At 41.8% G+C, this 19816-nt stretch overlaps 2 protein-coding genes across 2 annotated transcripts; one reads left to right on the top strand and one right to left on the bottom strand.

Annotated features, from left to right (window-relative positions):
* Nucleotides 1-795: 795 nt before the first annotated feature.
* On the bottom strand, nucleotides 796-11147 carry sbk1 (SH3 domain binding kinase 1). The gene is made up of 4 exons (XM_053341601.1): nucleotides 11110-11147; nucleotides 3006-3247; nucleotides 2125-2327; nucleotides 796-1623 (listed from the first exon to the last, which is right to left on the bottom strand). Exons 1-4 carry the CDS (start codon nucleotides 11145-11147, stop codon nucleotides 796-798), a joined length of 1311 nt encoding a protein of 436 aa, XP_053197576.1.
* A 3347-nt stretch (nucleotides 11148-14494) lies between these two features.
* LOC128380963 (retinol dehydrogenase 13-like) lies at nucleotides 14495-19336 on the top strand. Its single transcript, XM_053340864.1, has 7 exons — nucleotides 14495-14653; nucleotides 16557-16675; nucleotides 16791-16946; nucleotides 17066-17167; nucleotides 17280-17492; nucleotides 17742-17843; nucleotides 18773-19336. The coding sequence occupies exons 1-7, from the start codon at nucleotides 14589-14591 to the stop codon at nucleotides 19063-19065; spliced, it is 1050 nt and encodes a 349-aa protein (XP_053196839.1). The 5' UTR covers nucleotides 14495-14588; the 3' UTR covers nucleotides 19066-19336.
* Nucleotides 19337-19816: the final 480 nt, after the last annotated feature.

The following is a 19816-nucleotide window of genomic DNA, read 5'->3' as shown; positions in this document are numbered from 1 at the left end:
GTAGAAGATGTGTCTTCCAGCCAGTCCATGGATTTCCATTCATAATAAAACAAGAATGACCCTCTGAAGTGTCCTGAGGTGATGCCTATTACTGAGAATCTGTCTCTCAGTCTAGACACATAGGAAAGCATGTTTCAGACAAACTGCTACATTGAGGTTTCCTTTTTTCTTTTTTCCTTTATAACATGTTCTCTTTAAAAAAAAGCCGATGACTTAAGTTATGCATCAGAAGTTGAATGAAAGTCTGAGAAATGGCAGTCAAATGTAGTTACGTAGGTTGCCCTCAGATCACTGGCTTCCAACTGAACAGCATCACCTGATCAGATGAAGATTTGGCCTCCCCGGAGCTTATTCTAAGATAAAGAGACGCTAAAGTAAAGAAACGAAGAATGATGAGGGAGAAAACACAGAATTATTTTCATGGAGTCTCTAATTATAGAATCATTAGCACCACCACAGTGTATGGACAGAAAACACAAATGGCAGAATGAGCTGCTGAGAGAAGCAACATCAGTGGACTGTTAGACGCTGCCTACGTGGCCTCTCAGCTTGGGAAGCAGTCTTTGGTCACAAATCAGAACCTAACAGGCATGTGTCAGTGATCGGCTGTCCAAATGTGTACCGCTGATTAATGTTGTCCATTTCCAGACCCGGGGATTTGATCCTGAGCTTCCATTTCATGGTTTAAGTATTTCTCCTTTTTCAGTGGAGTCTCTGTGGTGGTCATGAACACCTCTTCACAGTTTGTTAGAACTGTGAAAAGCCATCCAGTTTCCACTGCTAACATTAGTGTGGTCACACACAGATTTCGATGGCAGTTGCCATCACCATCTGACTTTTGTTCTTGTCTCGGCCTGGAGACTGGTGCTGTCCAGACTCCTCTCTGGGAGACAATGGGTCAGATAGGACACTACGTTTGAGTGGTGCGGGGCGAAGACATGATGTTCCTGGAGGAGTGGAAGGCTCAGGGTGTCTGTGGGAGGGACGTGATGATGATGATGACGAGGAAGAATTGCAACTGCCAGTGCACACTCCTGAGCTTGACCTCTCACCTCTCTTGGCTCGGCAAGATGCTCTGCGCCTGAGCTCGCTGACCAACTCATACTTGACAAAGCAGAAGACATCCTTGACTCCACAACGTTTTTCTGGCTCAGAAGCTAACAGCCTCTGAAACATGCGCAAGGCATCATCAGTGAAGCGGCGCCACTGGGATGGGTATGTTCCTACAGGACACCCTGCTTTCTGCCAGCGTCGAAACTCCTCATAGAATGCATCAGCAGGTAGCGCTGCCTCCCAGGGGAAATTGCCTGTTAGCATACAGAAGACCAGTACGCCGAATGCCCACACATCCAGACTGGTGGTCACCAGGAAACCCTCAGCACGGCTGGCGCGGCACACCTCTGGTGCTGTGTAGGGGATAGTGCCACTCACCCGTTTCACACGGCAGCCCACTCGTCGGGTCATGCCAAAGTCAGCCAGCTTGATGCGGCGGCACTCACGGTCAAAAAGAAGCACATTCTCTGGTTTGACATCCCGATGTACCAGACTTTTACTGTGCATAAAGTCCAGGGCCAAACCCAGTTGTTGCATGCAGCGCTTTACCATCTCCTCTGGCAGACCCACCTACAAGGAAGAAAGAGTGAAAGCAACAGAAAGTGTTGGGAGAGAGAAAAAGAGAAAAGATTGGAATTAATTCAGTCCAACAGAAAGAATAGTACATTGTGTAGGAGGTGAGACTATGGGAGGTGAAACAAGAAAAGAGCTGCATGGTGAGTAGGTTACTTTACTGTTAAAAAGAATAGGTGATGGTTATATTGAGAGGAGGAATGCAAGTACAGGCTGAAAAGTGATATGATCCAAAAAGAAAAACTGAAACAAAAGTTCTGCTGCAAACATTTTTAATGAGTCTTTAGAAGAACCTTGAAGTCATGAGCTCTCAGCACATCAACTGGAATAGCACTAAAGCAAAGTGAGAGCTCTGCGCAGAGAGAAAACCGGGACGAAGACAAGGCTCCAATCCCAGGAGAGCTTGTTAAAACCGCCGTGTCTGAACATGGCGAATGATTGGAGCAGCTCTAGCTGAGTGAAGATGGTGATTGGTGGAAAGAAGGATGATAGCTTTACCTGTGGGGGAATGATGTCGAAAAGGTCCCCGGCGGGGGCATATTCTTGTCCAAACACATAGCTGTCCTCTGTCTCAAAAAGGACATCCAGGACTCTGATGATGAAAGGGCTGCAGCTAAGTGAGCCTGTTAGACTGTACTCCCGCAGGAAACTCTTGAGTTTCGTCTTGTTCTTGGTAACAAACTTCAGTGCCATTTTGGTACCTACAAAAATCAGATATAAACATGTACAGCATGTATATTCGATAGATCCTACAAATATTGCAGTTGTTATTAAAATAGCACAAATTTAGAAGGAAAATGATACTCTGGGGAGTGGGGAGATCATTGAGTAACCAACCCTGTCTTTGTAACAGCTGCTACGTTTATTAATATAAACATGAACAGTATGTATGAGTGAAGGAATCTCACCTCCACTCCCTATTAAACACACACTACCAGCTGTTTGCAATCACAGCTGCAAACATGGAGAAGCTCTTTAGAGTGCACATACAGCACTTTTAATCTCCAATGCCCTCTCAGCCTCACTCTGTACTACTTTACAATGCTCAGTTATGCTGAGCCGGCTCTCTAACCTTGATTCTCTTACGACCAGGGATTAAATAGTAGACCTTGGTCTACTGTTTAATCCTTAACAAACCCTTTTAACTGTACTAAAATTAATTTCTCAGCACAGAGCCTTCAGACTTGCTGATCAGCCTTAACTGGTTATCCTCAACTGTGAGGCACGCAGAACAATCTGATTTTACTACTCTCTATGACCATTCTTCTCTGCATGTGCACCTTATTAGATGCTTTAATTATCAGTCAAGAGATACTTGTAAAACGGGGTGAAAGAATATAGATCTATCCACATTTGGAGCCCAAAGATGACATGCTCACCTTGGGTTCTGTGTGCCACCAGATCCACCTTGCCGTATGTGCCCTTCCCCAGCTCGCGGATGTGCTCATACTGTTTGGCTACATCTGCTGCTGACAAAGAGGTGATAGCCAAGGCCTGCATGTCCTCCACAGGCACCCCTCCACAGTAGCCCATCTTGGATGTAGGGGAGCCCCCACCACTGCCCACCCGTCCCGGCCCAGATGGAGAAAGAGACAGGCTCGCCTTGACGCTGTGAGGCAGACTGTGGGGAAAGGAAAACACATCTTAGAGTCAGGTTTTGTTCTGCTGTGATGATGGGCAGGCAGTATAAATGTTATGCATCCATGTGTTTATGACTGAGTGCTCGTAAGTATCTTTATGTTTGTTGGCACATATCAATATATTCTTGTCTGTACAGCTTGTCCCCATGGATGGTTAAATCAGGAAGGCTTTAAGAGACATTAATTTCCATACAATCAATTCAGGGAAGGCATCAACAGGGGAAGTGCTTTCAGTAAATGTATTGGACTTCCTGCTATCCCTCTAGATCACTTTGGCGAGCTTTCAGATACGGCTGGTCTCAGACAGCACTTACTGGCAGACAGATATGGGAAAATCAATATGGCCAGGTAGAAGGACTATCAAATGGAAACATATGGAGAGCATTAATAGTTTCAAGGTGTATACATGCTGGTGAGGCATGCCACACATTATCTGTGACCACTCTAAGTAATGTGCATATGCATTTCCTATACACACACAACCAGCGTATTGCAGCAGTACAATCAATAGCATGGCTGTAAGAAAATGGGTTACTAAATTTTACTTGGAAAACACATTTGGTTTGCACAGCCGTTGCTCTGATTATTTCAGTCGAACTGCTGAAGCTGAAAAAAAAGGAAACTGCAACAGAGAAGTAATTGCTGATTTTCCGAAGTGCCAAGTTTGAAATAGGTCAAACTGATCCTGGGAGGAAAAAAATATAGCGGTTTTAATTGCAAGCTCAGATGGAGTCAGGCATACTGACTGACAACAAAGTGAAATCAGAGATGAGTGACTGTGCATGTGAGGTTCTGTTACAGTGTTTGAGCAAACGGTAAGTAATATGGAAGAATAATAAAACTGTAATAAACAACTCAAAATGGGCCGTCTGATGAAATGAAGTGTATCACAATAATTATCTTATCCATTGTCTCTGCCTCTCTTCAACCACCTCTCTACACACACAATCAAATTAAATCATCCAATCATGCACAGCAGGCAAACACACACACACACACACACACATATATATATATACACTCTAATAGACACCAAATCAGCACAAACAATCTTGCTAATGGCCTTTTTCATCCATCATTCAAAGCCAACCACTTCACTCTTTGTTCTTTTCTTCCTGAAGACAATTTCTCAGCACTACCAGGTTCAAAACAATGGAAGATCATCATCACAAATGTATGTTTTGTCAGCTGTAAGGTTAATTTTGGTAGAAATGCATGCACAATTCCAAACATGGCACAGGAAGTGTTGTTCTGTTTTTCTTCAGACAATCTGAAGGTGTCGAGGTTCCTCAGCTATCTTGTGGGAAGAGCTTGATAAATATAGCTATTAGACAGCTAAACCCAAAATAGGATGCAACCATTTGCAGCCCTGTGTACTTGGCTCATCACTCTTTGTCAAGAAAAAAAACAGCACTGCAAATAGAAAGAGTGTACCATATGTATTTCTGCAGATCACACTTGTTTCTTGATTTTTATCATAAGCATGGAGGTAGTTACATAAGAGACTATGAATATTGTAGCCTACTCATACTCAGTGTGCCCACTGTATATAGCCTTCAGCAAGTCAACACAAAAGTTGATCGCTATCCAGACCAGTCTGTATGTCCAGGTTTGGTGATTAAATATTTAAACAGGACAGACAGACTGGAAGCATTTCCTCTGATTGCCCACCATGCATGGGCCCATAGCCTCCACCAGCAGAGCAAAGGGAGCGCTTGTTTACTGGCAATCCTTCCAGTCAGCTCCACGGGTAGAATGTGCAGCACTCCAGCATGGATCTTAATCACATTACTCAGCTCCCACAAAGACAAAAGCCCCCCGCCCCAATCCAACAGCACAGGATGCTTTGCGCTCATTTCCTTTGCAGAACTGGATTAAGACTCCTGAAATATGATGAGTGGTTGAGAGACGGCACTCTATCCACTGCTGCAATGACACTGTAAATATGAACCAGAATGTGTATTGTGGTGCCATGGAGGTGTGGGGATGAAGTTATGTGGATTCTGAGATGAATGGGTGTGAGTGTATGGGAGGGTGGTGGTGGGGTCCTTTGTGTTCCTACTTCTGAGAGGGAGCAGCTGTGAGTCTCAGCATTTGTGCTCGACCACAGCCTCATGCCCCACTGATCCCCCATGCTGCCCTCTGCTTCTTTCCTGTCCTCTCAGGCGGCTAAAGACAAGGTAACAGGAGCACATTGCACATGCAGATGAGGATTTGGCTTGAGACACATTTTAATGTCTGTGGGTTTTTAAGCCAGTCCCACTCATTCGAAATCATCAGTAAGCTTTTCTTTTAAAAAAAGGAATCCTGTGCTGCCTGCTTATTACTGTATTGTTCCTCTCACTGTTGTCGTGGGAGGACCTCATAGCTTCAATATTGGTGATTTTTATTTTTTTATTGTGATGAAAAACCCTCAGAGTATCTGAAACTTGCACAGAAATCCAGTGAGAATCTCAATAAATAAACTCAAGTCAACTGAAAGCAAAGACATCTGTGTAAAAACAAGGCCATTTCCGAATTCCTGAAAAGTGGAGATATGAGGTTTCCACTCAGCAGCAACAATTGTTTTTTTCAGCCACTAATTTCCCTTCAAATATAAACTGACAATCTTGCTACATTCAGCTTTACTCAGAGACAAGTGCATTTGCAGTGTTACCATGTTAAAAACTAGTCTGCTCCCAGAATAAAAGGCAAAACATCCAGTTTTACCTCCTTTTGTTTAACACAGCGATGGTCCAGGAAACCTGCCGTGGTTGACTCCACATGTTCTCACGTGAGATTACACAGCAGAAACAGTTGACCTTTTCTTCTATAACACTCTGAGATGAAAACAGAAATGAACCCTGTGATGCTACTGGCAAGCGTTACCCTTGTCACAGACAGACTGTCTCTTTGCAGCCTCAGGTTGTGCTCTTGACATGTGTCCTCTTCAGTGTGTTCACAGCCCCAAAATGACGAAATGAGGGTCTCATTTTTGAGTTCGTCTCACTGTGGACTGGGGACAGGATCAAATTTGTGGTTTTGACTGAAATCTCGCAACAATTATTAAATGGATGGCCATAAAATTTGAAACATATATTCATGTTCCCTTCAAGCTAAACTCGTGGTGGTGCCCCCCCTTCTCTGGCACCATCATCAGGTCAACATGTCTGTCTCTCCACTGGTACTTTGACTAAATACTTTAAATGAATTAATCCCAAAAGCTTCAACTGCACGTCAGGTTTAATGCTAATTAGCAAATGCTAGAATGCTAACATCCTAAACGACAATGGTAAACATCCTATATATAAAAATGAGCACGTTATCATGCTGACACTAAAACACTAGCATGGCTGTCAACAATATTTCAAGGTTGGCTTCGATAACAATGTTATTTGCTCCCCAAAGACTTACTGTACAACATCAAAATTTAATCACCATAGAAAAGGCAGTGGGCAGGTGGCAAAATTGTCAATTAACTCTCATAATTATGTATTCTATTCCTTCTCCGAGCACAAACTACGTATGTGAGTCGGACAGTTGGAATGAATTGTGACATGACACTGATAACTTGATAAAGACGTTACAGAGAAGACATTCAAACATGAATACAGTTTTAAAGTAAAGCAAATTAGTTCAATTGTAATTGTGGAAAAGATGAAAAACTGCATATTATAGCTATTGTTGCACCTTCATGTGAAACACATTTAAAGAATAGGTTCACAATTTTTAACCATGTCTTGAAACAACAGTCAGGTATGAGCACTGAAAGAGGTTTTTCCTCACTGTAATAATTCCTTCTGTTCATACTGGCTATTAAAAGATCCCCTTCAAATGTGCTTTCAATGTAAGTGATGGGGGCCAAAATCCACAGTGTGCCCACACAGTCATTTTGTGCAAAAATGTATTTTTCTGAAACTTATATGAGGCATCAGCAGTCTGATTAAGACTTGTGATTTTGGCCCCCATCATTTGCATTGTAAGTGCATTATGAAGGGATCTTCATAATGCAGTATGGACAGGAGGAATGATTATGGCCAGAGGAACCTACTTTGGGCAGCTGAGTTGTTTTAAAACTGTAAACCTTTAATGCTCAGAAAGCATATCTAAAGTGGCAGAGGAGATAAGATCCGCTTTACACACGGTATTTGCCCTTTCTTAGTCCATCCCTCACGTTTCCTCTCCTCTTTCCCTCTTGTCTGTTCCTGAAAATGTAAACAAGGGAATAATGAAAGAAATAGACTGCAGAGCCTGCTTCGCGTCTCTACCTCTCTCCATTACTAATGGACTAGTTGCTTTGCTCTTGGCAGAAGAGTCATTACGGGTGAAGACTGATCTCCTGTGTCCAATTTACTGTCAAAATGCCCAACGTGCCTTGCCTCCGGGTCAGACTGAAAACAGCGGCTGAAATGCGATGTGACTGATGTGCTTTCTCTCACTGTCCATGTCAAAATAAAACAGTTGCAGGCATGCATACACATCTTGACAGTATGCATTTTTATCAATCTGTCTATATGTCTCAGTGTGGACAGGAGGAATATAAACAAAACACAACAAAAAAAAATCTATCACTCAATCACAAGCTAAATGGCTTTCTTGTGATAGCCAGTTGCAGTCAGGACACTTTGTTCCCTACTAAGGTGTATAAAAACTGCATTGCCTTCTTTAGCAGCACAGAATATCAGGGCCAGTGAGTTGGTAGGGTTGGCACCTCCATCTACACACTGCTGAAGAAACCTCCCACTGTGCTGTGATAGGTGAGCCGGCAGCCCAGGCCACGGACACACTTTGACAAATCACTCACTTTCAGCTGTGCCTCGCTGCCCATATGGAGGAGCCCCGCTGGGACTGAGTGCTGCGTAACCCGTCCCTGACTTGTCTCACCTCGACTCTACTTCCCATCATCCCTCTCTCTCTCTACAACCCTCTCATACACCCCATGGAGATACCGCCTGCTGAAAAGCCCTGTCGGAAATGCTGGTAGCCATCGCCCCCCTGCTGCTATGACCCAAGACCTGCGAGGGATAAAACCAAGGTTAAATGGATCCAAACAATGACTGAGAGTGGAGATTAATAATGGGTGATGATGTGATCAGGACACTATGCTCAAGTACTGTATGTTTACCATCAAAGAGACAAAACAATGATCAGCAAAGACAATGACGTGTCACAAATCATGCCACTGCAGAATCCATCAACATTGTGATTTGGGATTAAGGTTATGGGATTAGAACCTACAGAGCATCTGGCTGTAAATGGCAATCATAATCAATGTCATCATCAACCTCATTGTAATCATGTCCTGCAAAAATCATTCAGCAGTGAAACATCATTGCAATACCCAGGGTACATACTGTACCCAACCCCCCACTCTATCACAATCCAGTAGCCTCAAGTTCCAATAGGGAAGCTTTTTTGCGTGTGTGTGTGTGTGTATGAGAGAGAGAGAGAGAGAGAGAGAGAGAGAGAGAGAGAGAGAGAGAGAGAGAGAGAGAGAGAGAGAGAGAGAGAGAGAGAGAGAGAGAGAGAGAGAGAGAGAGAGAGAGAGAGAGAGAGTAGGATTGGGGAAATCCAATGAGATGGAACTGAAGCATCCCCTTTTTGTACCACATGCTATACAGTAGACTGCACCTCTCTGATGTCAAATACAAGGGGACATGTGACTCTTGTAAGAGCTCAGAAAATGGGGTCTAAATGGGGGTGTGGCTAAATGATGTAACTGTACTGCTAAGGAGGACACTGCTGTTTTTGTTTTTTTCTTCTTTCTGGGCCATTTCGCCCTCCACGTCAAGGCAAACTAACAGTATATGGTGATTTGTAATGCTGCTCATCTGTTCATACACAATAACCTCTAAGTACAATCGATGCAGTAATGTTGATTGCTGAAGCTGCATTCAACACCCCCCACCCCCACCCCCACCCCCCCCTCTCTCTCTCTCTATCACTCTCTCTCTTGCTCATTTTCTCTCAAATTCAAATTCGACTTGGCTTCAATTGTACTACAGGGTATTAGCCATTGCTGAAAAAGCACCTATATAGCAACTATAGGACACAATTAAAATAGGACACACTTAAAAACAATAAGTAAGCCAAACATTAATTAATCAATAATAAACTGATTAGCTGTGACCGGTCAAATATATAAATCACATACAATGTTTAAATAGATCAATGCAATTTACATACAGTCTACACTCATACTGATGGTATCAATACACACACATTAGTCTATTATGTGTATTTGATTGACAGAGCTATCATTAGCTGTTTTCCTCTCTGAGATGATAGCAGGTTAGTAATGTAATCTGCATTTTCTTTATTTTCACCCAACACGACACAGACTCACTCTCCACAGTGTCATTCACAGACATATTAGCATTTTAAAACCATCTCTGTTATGTATGCAGATTTTGAAGAGACAGGAGAGTGTCCTCTGTGTGTCCTATCTTTGACAATGTTTTGCATCCTTTCTGTTCTTATGGGCAGCCAGATGGTGTTTCTGCCTGTTTTTCCTTTTTCTTGAAAAGATCAAAGTTTAGTAAGACTGCCATTTCTTGTTTCAATCTTATCATTCTCATGCTAGAAGTGTTTATTTCTTGATGTCAGTTTCTTTGGAATTTATGACGATGTGAGCGGCTGAGACTGGTTTAGCTGGTGTTTGTGTGGCAGCTGTTGGACAGGGCCATCTGGATTCTGTTGCCTTCATACAAAATCTTTATATTGCAGATCTTGTATGTGTTTGCAGTATGAGTTTGATATTTTTGTAGTTCTGCAGGGCATTTTGGGGACATTTCTGTGGACCCATGATGTTTGTACTGAATTCAAGGTAAGAGGTGGTCTTGTTTATGAATTTAAGAAGCAGGGCCTCATTAAAACTCACATTCTTGTATGCATATGTCAGTAAGGAGAATTTGTAGATTGTTTGTTGTTGATCACCACGTTTCCTCGGGATACAACTGAATGCTTATCATGACTACTGTTCATATAGCATCAAACAATGACAGCAATGTCTGTAAGTTTTTACCCTGTTCAGTCACATACTGCACATCACCTGCTGCAGGTAGAGCAACCTTGACTCTATTTTATTTTATTTTCGAATGAATCCTCCTTTAAAGGAACAATTTTGTCCAACCCCACCAGCTGCTGCTACTGCTGTGTGCATGTGTGTGTGTGTGTGTGTGTGTGTGTGTGTGTGTGTGAGAGAGAGAGAGAGAGAGAGAGAGAGAGAGAGAGAGAGAGAGTGTGTGTGTGTGTGTGTGTGTGTGTGTGTTTCATTTGGAGTCCATTACCAGCCTCCAGGCTTTGCTTTTTACAGGGTTCAGTCTATCAAGTCAGCTGCTCATTTAAATGCATTAGACATGCATTAACGAAGAGATATCACCTGTCTGCACTGGACTAAGTATAAAAGGGCCATTAAAAGTGAAGTGCCCCGGATGCCCTCGCATCCATCTAGCACAGACTGAATCACAAATGCAGATTGGGGGAAACAAACAGCAGCGGGGTATCAGGGATAATGAGGGTGAAAATACGAATTAAGTCGCAGCCAAACCATTAACACTATTAGAGTTAATCACTGCTTAATAGTATGTTGCTGTACATTAACTGTTGACACTGCTCTCAAATGTATTATATGAGAAGTGGGTCAAAGTTCAGACAACACAAAGTTACTCAGGAAGGATCAGAAACAATCCAACAACTGGACAAAATGAAAAAATAAAATAAAAGCAGGACTTTTAATTAAACGAGTTTTCTAATTATTATTTTTGTGTTGGTTTTCTTTCGTCTTTTTTCTTTGTATATAATTATATCCTGTAGACACCAGGTTTGAGGCACCCTAGGGTGTATCTAGCTGTTATTGACTCACCTGCTGGCGACCTGTCTATCTCCTCCATGGTCCTGCATCCGCTCGGCGAGCAGAGCTGCTGCGCTCCGCTCAGCACTGATCCGCTCGGCTCTGCAGGAAACTGAAGGAAGTTCTCGATCGTAATATCTGGTCCTTCAAAAACCTCGCAGTTTCAAAGCTGATAAGAAAAGGGATGAGGTCCGTCGTTGTGCTTCGCTCGCTGCAAGCCTAAAGGATGACTCTGTTTCTGGAGATGGTCTTCAGTTGGAGACTTCTTTGGAGGCGGATTAAAATCAAAGCATCATCTGATGCTGGATGCTGAGCTGAGGACACGGGCTGGGATCCCTCCTCTGTGCGCCCACCATCTCAACCTGCCGAGCACCGGGAGGAGAGGATGTGTGTTTATCTTTCGCTCCTCCAGTGGTCTGCATGACCCACTTCAGCACGGCACACACATACACACTGAGGAGAACTCATTAATTCGGGGTTTGAGAAAACCTCCACTCTCTGCAGCCTGCATGGGCAAATCCTCCCTCTCAGCTCATGCAGCTCGGTGTTGCAGTCACTGCTGGGCGATCAGTGTGTTTTGTCCGTCGGTCCAGCGGGATTCCTGGGATGAGGGGAGGGGGGTGGGTTCATGGGGGGAGGGGGGGTTTGGTCTCAGATGTTGCTCCTCTGCTGGTCCTACCAGTCAGCTCCTTCATTGTTCACCGTCTCCACCCTCTGGCAAATCAATACGCTCACGTGTCCCGGGTCCTAGCGCCTGGCTTGCTCCTCCACCCAAAACCATCCAACCTCAATGCGTCCATAAAAGCTTTTAGTTTTTGATTCATCCTCTGAAGGAACAAGCTGCCCCACTCTTGCATAATTCAACAGCTTATAGCCTCAAGTACTTCACATGGTGACTTTGCCAACTGTCCTTATTAGGTAACAACAAGGCAAGACATTCAATTAATTCACTGCCCTGGCAGCGCCCCTTTACTGTACATGTTTAACAGCAGGCCTCCTGCCAGGCATGTTTGCCAGCCTGAACAGATTGGACTGAGAAAACAGCATTGACATAACGGGGATAACCTTAGTGCATCATCATCAAAGATCACTAATAAGATGGCTTGATGGGTTTGTGCCTTTATAAATATTTTTGTACTTACCTTCTGTCATCCTACCCCAAATGCCACACGATAAAAATATCAATGACCAACTTCTTTGTCTATTAATTGGTGTTTTTCATTCCTGTATTTATCTTTTCTTTAAACACTTTCTCTTTTCTCACAGCAAATATTTCCACTGAAGAGATGGAGGCCATGCTCATATCTGGGCTGAGAGAGTGAAATATAATCTTTTTAAAAGCAGTTCAGTATCAGCAAGGGAGGAGGAATGAAGCCTAGGGGAAAACGTCTGCACATGGGAATATCATCTTCCTGTTTTCCTGAAACAAAATCATTTCACCCTGACTTTTATCCTTGTTGAGGAAACTGGTTCATATTAAGTAGATGCAGCTTCAGCACCATCTTCACACCCAGGTGTCTCACACCGCAGAGTCAGGCCAACAGTCAGCGAGGCAAAGAGTTTCCTCAAGGGTTATCGTGGGAACGTAGCTGTCATAAATCATACTGAAGGTCAAGCACTGTGCGCTGACAGCAGAGAGCGCTGGGGGTCAAGCACACCAGGGGGACACACCTCTGAGCTGTGAACAAATAGAGCAGGGCTGCTCCTCCGCCCCATCTCATACCCTCCTCTCTTCCCTTTTCAGAAACAGACTCATGTCCTAGTTTTTACTTTTTGTGTGTCACCTCAAGTTTTCCACCTCTGAGTTGCAAAGGGGTGGCCTTGTTTTTCTCTCTGTACTCAAACGTACTGTATCTTCCTGCAGAGTTTACTCTGTGTGCCCTAGCTGCCCTACATACTGCAATGTCATGGTGGGGAAATATCCACACAGAGCCCAGTTTTTTAACTAAAATGCCCTTCATGGACCACAATTAGATTACACTTTTATACCACCCTGCTCTGGTATTTGAACAGAGTATGGATAAAATACAACACCACCAAGAAATATGATACTGCAATTATTATAAATGGAATACACAGAATGAACATTTTCATGGAGCATTTCCTTCCTATGCATACAAAAATCAATGTTCCCTCTCATGGCGACTTGTGAAAATGTGGTGTTTAATGTGTTATTTGTCTGTGAATGTTCTCATTCATCCAGGTCATAGTTTTCTCTTTGAATCAAAAGCAAATGGACTTGTTACATATAACAAGACTAAATGACTAAATGGGTAAAGGTGAATAATAATAATAATAATAATCTAATTTCAGAAAATGACATCGCTTTACTGTCATGCATCATTTTAAACCAGGAAAAGACAACACCTAACCTATATCAGGATATCCAAAATCTCAGACAATATCTACTCTCATATCACAGTATTAATATAAAATGTATATATCACCCAGTCTTACTTGTGAGTGTTTCTTTTTAACCTAGCGAGACAAGTGGAGCGGATTAGAATCATATCTTGCAGCTGGGACCCAGAATCCTCAGCAGTGTCTCATGTTAACACTATCTAGCCTGAAAATCTTTCCCTGTCAACATTGTTTTCTTTTCAAAACGGTTTAAAATCTAAAATGTGGTTTTAACAGTGCTTGCTTCACCTTCTAGCTGGGACTTTGCAATATATTGATATTATATCATCCTGATATGAGACTCATCATCTTCGATTTTGAATATCATAATATTGTGATATGACACAAGTGTTGTCTTGCATGCAGGTGTATAAAGCTCTGAGTCTGACTCTGTACACAAGCCATGTGTCTATCTCTTACTTTAATTCTCTCTTTCTGCTGCTTTCACTTCTCCAGTCTTACCTGATGGCATTTCCGACTGCAATAACAACAGAAGTAATTTCACATCTTTTTTTAACATCTCAAAACAGATAAAGTAACTCACAATCATATCACTCTTTACAGCCCTTTCTTTCTGTATTCCCTCTTTAAAAAAAAAACCCCATCTCCTCCTTGGATCCTAATTTTTTGTTTTCTCCTCCTGGCATTTTAATGTTTACTCTGACTGTTCCAGAACTATTATGTAATACAAGTAACAAGTAATAATAGGCTACGGTATACCCTGAACTAGCCTACTGCAACAACACGTCCATATAGCTAAATCATTAACAAAAGCTAATGTTATCAATGAAAAGGAAAAACACTTAAACTAGTTCATGCAGGGATTTGTAGAAGAGTCAACACTCACTCTAATAACTATAGCACATATCTAATTTATGTTGGGATATCGTTTGGAGGGAAATAGCAATTAGGGACTGCATTTCCCACAATGCCATTTGACGTTTGGCTCACCGTGATAGGTCAGAACTCATTGATGACGCAAAACAACGAGCGACGGTAACCTTGTGCTGGAGTGTAGTCTATCTCAGCTGTACAGACTGTATTCAAACATTTTAAATGATCTGTTTTGTCATCAGCGTTTTTCTGCAGAAATGAGTAGATACATCTTACCAGTGTCTTTTTTTGGAACAGTCTTTGGAGGCGCTGTTTTACTCAAGTGAGTCACTCTCTTTATATATTGTGACATATGATATGGTGATATAACTGTACAGGTGATATAACTGTATAGTTTACAGTGTATGCCTATGCTGAATATTCTGTAATAAATGAATGAATAGCCTATTCTATGAAATTCAGACTTGGACACAATATGTCTCTAATGTATCTGTACTGTGTCATTATGTCATTTATACTATCTCTAATGGTCCTGCACACACACTGTTCAATTTATTTATTTATTTATTACATTGTGTCCAACAAGTGTTCAAAACTTTACTATTCATGTGCTGGATTGTATCATACTGCTCACCTCAAAAATTATACTTCCATAAGAAGTCATGGCACCAAACCAGAGCCAGACTAGACCAGACCAGTGTTTTACAGGAAATGAAAAGAACAATGCAGCAAGAAAATTAAGTTATTAAATAAAAACAAAAATGTAAAGATAATAACAATTAAACAATCAAATTAAAATCAATTAAAAACATGTAAAACTGAATATTAAAACTATGTAAAAAGCATGATAGAAATTCAAACATCATTTAAAACACATATAAAACTAATGTATTGACTTATTATTTGGGCTCCTGGACTTTGAAAAGTATAAAAATACATTCAAATGGCAGAAAGTATTTGTTGTTATTCCTTTGATCCATTGAGATTCACAGCACGTTGATTATAGCATTATTATGTTTTTACAGTGATTCTCATTGTTAAACTGACATTGTTTTTTCCTCTCATGCACCATATTTCTTAATAATAATAATAATAATAATAATAATGTTAAACAAAAAGAAATGCATATAAAAGCATGATAATAAAACACATAAAACATGTCTAGTAGTAAAAGTATCAAAAGTGACTGTGAATTTGAGGGATTTGTGTGAGAGTTAACTTCAAGTCAAGTCCAGGACCAAATGTACTTTGGTGCACAATAGGTCCTAAAGATTGGGATCAAGTCAAGACTATACAGGAGCAAATGTTCTTAAAATTCTTTCATGAAACTGGAGTCTGTCTGAATCGACACTTTTCACAGCAGACAATTTGACTTGTCAAAGCAGCAAAAAGCACAGGTGCAAAAAATACCATTAATGATGGCTGCATTGCATTAGCCTAATTATCCTAGTAAGCCTTGTTAGCGATTGAGCATTCACATTACCAGAACTTGGAATTAGCTCACCTAAATGGATCATTATCTTTTCCTGCTTTGACAAATCAAAATGTCCTCTGTGAAAAGGGTCTGTTAACCTCCTATTAACCTGAGAAAATGTGCTGCTTAGTGTCTATTAACCCCTCGTTCCTTTCACTCTTTGTACAATGCGTGTACAGTATTCCTTTGATGGAATATCTGATGGCTGCTTCTCAATGAGAGAAACGTCTGTACCTGATAAAGAGCCACATTTGTCTTTAAACATTGAACTTTTTCACAATGTAATAACAAGCCAAAAAAATAAAAAATAAATGAAATAATGTGAGACTTTTACATTGTTGCTAAGCCTTTGGAAGCAGAGATCACAGTACAATTGTTTTGAACTCAGAACCTGGACAAGAAGTGTGTGTGTGTGTGTGTGTGTGTGTGTGTGTGTGTGTGTGTGTGTGTGTGTGTGTGTGTGTGTGTGTGTGTGTGTGTGTGTGTGTGTGTGTGTGTGTGTGTGTGTGTGTGTGTGTGTGTGTGTGTGTGTGTGTGTGTGTGTGTCTTTAGGATAAACAGTGTTGTGTAACAGGAGCTCTGTAACATCTTCCAGAATAAAAGCATTTACTGATGCATTGGCAATTGAGGTTTGAGGACTGGTGTTTAGATACCAGGTACGGTAGAAAATAAACCAAAAAGTCTAACTATCAGGCAAGCTATCAGGTCTTTCAGCAAAGGAAAACTAAATCAAATCTTTTCCCTGTCACAGGAACCATATAACTGGAGGTCGGTGTCCTAGTAAGGCTAACATTAAAGGGAAGACTGTGGTTATAACAGGAGCCAACACAGGCATCGGCAAAGGGACAGCCCTAGAACTGGCCAAGAGAGGTGTGAAAAGAAATGACATCACTCTTTGAAGATACTCTAAAAGTAATTATGTATAAGATCTTATAAGAACAGTTGTGTTTTTTTCACACTGCTTTTCTCTTCCTCACATCGTCAGGGGGTCGGATCATTATGGGATGTCGGGACATGGAGAAGTGTGAGGCGGCTGCAAAGGAAATCCGTGGGAATACCCTGAACCCCCACGTTTATGCACTCCAGCTGGACCTGGCCTCTGTGAAATCCATCCGAGAGTTTGCAGAGAGAATCAAACAAGGTGAGAAAATGAAAACATATCACCTGCTGACATTAATGTTGCGTCTACAGTCCTGTGTTTTGCACGCTCTGCAACAGTTTCTTGTATATTATTTATTGCTTGCTATGTGCTTATTGCAGAGGAGCATGTGGACATACTCATAAACAATGCAGGGGTCATGAGATGTCCAGCATGGAAAACAGAAGATGGCTTCGACATGCAGTTTGGAGTTAACCACTTAGGTATTTTTTCCTGAACTCTGCGAAAGAAAAAAAACAACAAAACTCTCACATTTAAGTGAACTTTCCCTTGTTCCATCACTACCTGATTTCAACAGTTTCTGTCTACCTCCAGGCCACTTCTTGTTGACAAATCTTCTGCTGGATAAGTTGAAAGAGTCCGCCCCCAGCAGAGTGATCAGCCTGGCCTCACTCGCCCACATCGTTGGAAAGATTGACTTCGAGGACTTGAACTGGGAGAAGAAGAAGTTTGATACCAAGCAGGCGTACTGTCAGAGCAAGCTTGCCAATGTTCTGTTCACCAGAGAGCTCGCCAAGCGATTACAAGGCAAGTCCTAGTGGCTGTTGCATATGTGGGCATGTGTAGGAGGGAGTACGGCCTATGTTCTTTTTTGTAACTGGCCAGTGGATGTATATTTTTAACAATGCTGCCTCTCTCTCTCTCTCTCTCTCTCTCTCTCTCTCTCTCTCTCTCTCTCTCTCTCTCTCTCTCTCTCTCTCTCTCTCTCTCTCTCTCTCTGTCTGTGTGTGTCTGTGTGTGTCTGTGTGTGTGTGTGTGTGTGTGTGTGTGTTACAGGCACAGGAGTCACAGCAAATGCATTGCACCCAGGTGTTGTTGCCACGGAGCTTGGGAGGCACACTGGTATGCACCAATCAAGGTTCTCAAGCACTATGCTCAGTGAGTATCCTGCTTCCTTACTCTGTGCATATGCAGCAATTACCTCTGTATGAGCTCTGTTATGTGGCATAAGTCTGCTAAGTGAATTGTCTACACTTATCTACTTGTTCTGTAGTGTATAAATATCATGAATTAAATATAAATGACCCCTACAAATATTTCAGCTTTCTACTTCTACAACTGAGTGAAAAATGCATTGAATCTAGCTCTGTAACCAATTTCTGATCTTAGGTAAGCCTCTTGGTTTTAGGCTTCTTTAATTAAAAGATTCTCAGCGATTTTTGTCCACCAGAGTGGTAGCATGCAATATTTAAACTGAGGTTAAAAGAAAATCAAAGTAACAAGGTTACCTGCAGAGTTACAAGGTTCCACATCACCTCAATCCCCCCTTTAAAAATATATATTACAGTTCAAATAAAACCTCTGAAATCTGAACTGAAAGTACATCACAGCACAGATTCCAGTGATGCTGCTGATGCAGCCTCTCTGTACTGTGCTAGCAGCTATCAGCTATCAGCTGCTATCAGTTGATGAATTTGTTTCTGTTTTGTTTTTAATCTGCAGTGAATATTTTCAATTACATGCACTCTTGGGTAATAAACAACTTCCTCTATGAAGAAAAGTATTTGGTATTGAGATAATTTACAATCAATGAAGAAGATAATAGAAATCCACAATGCAGCTTGTGCCAGATTTGGATATGAATGAATGTAACTGACGCACTCATTCATGTAAGCATTTCATTTTGTTGTAATCCACAGAAAACAGCATGAATCCCATTAATATTTGGATTGCTTGTTGACATCCTCTAATTTATTCAATGAAATACTTGGCATTCTGATTGGCTTCATAAAATAGATCAAACTGTGGTATCCCAGCTGAGTTTAAAACCATCAAACCTTACTGTGGCCTCCACCACCCCACTACAGGTCCCTTTTTCTCCCTGTTGGTGAAGAGCCCAGAGCTGGGGGCTCAGCCAATCGTCTATCTGGCCGTGGCTGAGGAGATGGAGGGGGTGACGGGACGGTACTATGATGTGTTGACAGAAAAGGAGCCAGCACCCCAGGCTCTGGATGACGAGGCGGCTCGCAGGCTCTGGGACATTAGCAGCAGGCTGGTGGGTCTGGAGGAGGAGGCACAGTCCAGCAAGTCAAACCCACCAGCAGAAGACCAGAGCAAAGCTGCACAGACACAATCTGCACAGACACACAGACAGAGCTGAGGAGCAGCTGACAGAGATTTAGGGCTGTAGGTCCGGCCTCTGGGTCAGCAGGAGATGATAAACCTTTATTGCTTGAACTGTGCCAGCCTCATAAGAACAATCAACTGTCTGAGTCTGTGATTCTGGTTTACTGTATAATAGCAGTCTTTTGTACATGCCTTTATGTTCCTGAATCAGGATAACTGCCACCTTTGACAGTGGTGTCTTTTTTTAAGTTATGTGCACTGGCACGAACATAAATGAAAATTTGAATGAACTGAAAAAATAAAGTGCAGGCAAAGATTGAAATGTATTAAAATCTGTGTGTGGCACCATCTTATCTGAAAGTAGAAAAAACTGAAATCACAACAGCTGAAAAAAAAAATCTCCACCATTGCACAAATATTTTAACCTTTTCTTATGGAGTCAAAATGTTCTTCCATGCAGTATTGCTAACTTTTGGTAATCATCCCTGCTGGAAGCTTTCACCCCTAAAATTACATTACACATAAGCACAGACAGACAGTATTTAGTCTGCTTTCTCTCACACAGAAACAGCAGGAAGATGAGGTACAGCTAGTTCACATTGAGACTACTGCAAGTGGTTTTATCTAATGAAAGGCAGATAGCGCCATCTGGCTGCCAAACTGAAGTTAAAAGTTACATTAAAGGTACATTGGAGCAAAGCATGAAAACATCAATAGTTAAGCATTTTTTCGTACAGATCGTGTAAACATTACTGCACTTTTTACTGCACTTTCACACACTTTTT

This window comes from Scomber japonicus, chromosome 20 (genome assembly GCF_027409825.1).
Source record: "Scomber japonicus isolate fScoJap1 chromosome 20, fScoJap1.pri, whole genome shotgun sequence".
NCBI lineage: Eukaryota > Metazoa > Chordata > Actinopteri > Scombriformes > Scombridae > Scomber > Scomber japonicus.
Note: the sequence above shows the minus strand (reverse complement) of the source record. Positions and strands in the feature narration are given on the sequence as shown.

What these genes read in the sequence shown, in the direction of transcription:
- LOC128380963 (XM_053340864.1), top strand. Translation starts at nt 14,589, where the DNA reads ATGAGTAGATACATCTTACCAGTGTCTTTTTTTGGAACAGTCTTTGGA. An exon ending in TGCAGAGAGAATCAAACAAG is followed by an intron (nt 16,947 to 17,065) that starts GTGAGAAAATGA and finishes TGCTTATTGCAG; the next exon opens with AGGAGCATGTGGACATACTC. An exon ending in GTTTGGAGTTAACCACTTAG is followed by an intron (nt 17,168 to 17,279) that starts GTATTTTTTCCT and finishes GTCTACCTCCAG; the next exon opens with GCCACTTCTTGTTGACAAAT.
- sbk1 (XM_053341601.1), bottom strand. Translation starts at nt 11,147, where the DNA reads ATGCAGGACCATGGAGGAGATAGACAGGTCGCCAGCAG. An exon ending in GATAGACAGGTCGCCAGCAG is followed by an intron (nt 3,248 to 11,109) that starts GTGAGTCAATAA and finishes CTTTCCCCACAG; the next exon opens with TCTGCCTCACAGCGTCAAGG. An exon ending in TCGACATCATTCCCCCACAG is followed by an intron (nt 1,624 to 2,124) that starts GTAAAGCTATCA and finishes TCTTCCTTGTAG; the next exon opens with GTGGGTCTGCCAGAGGAGAT.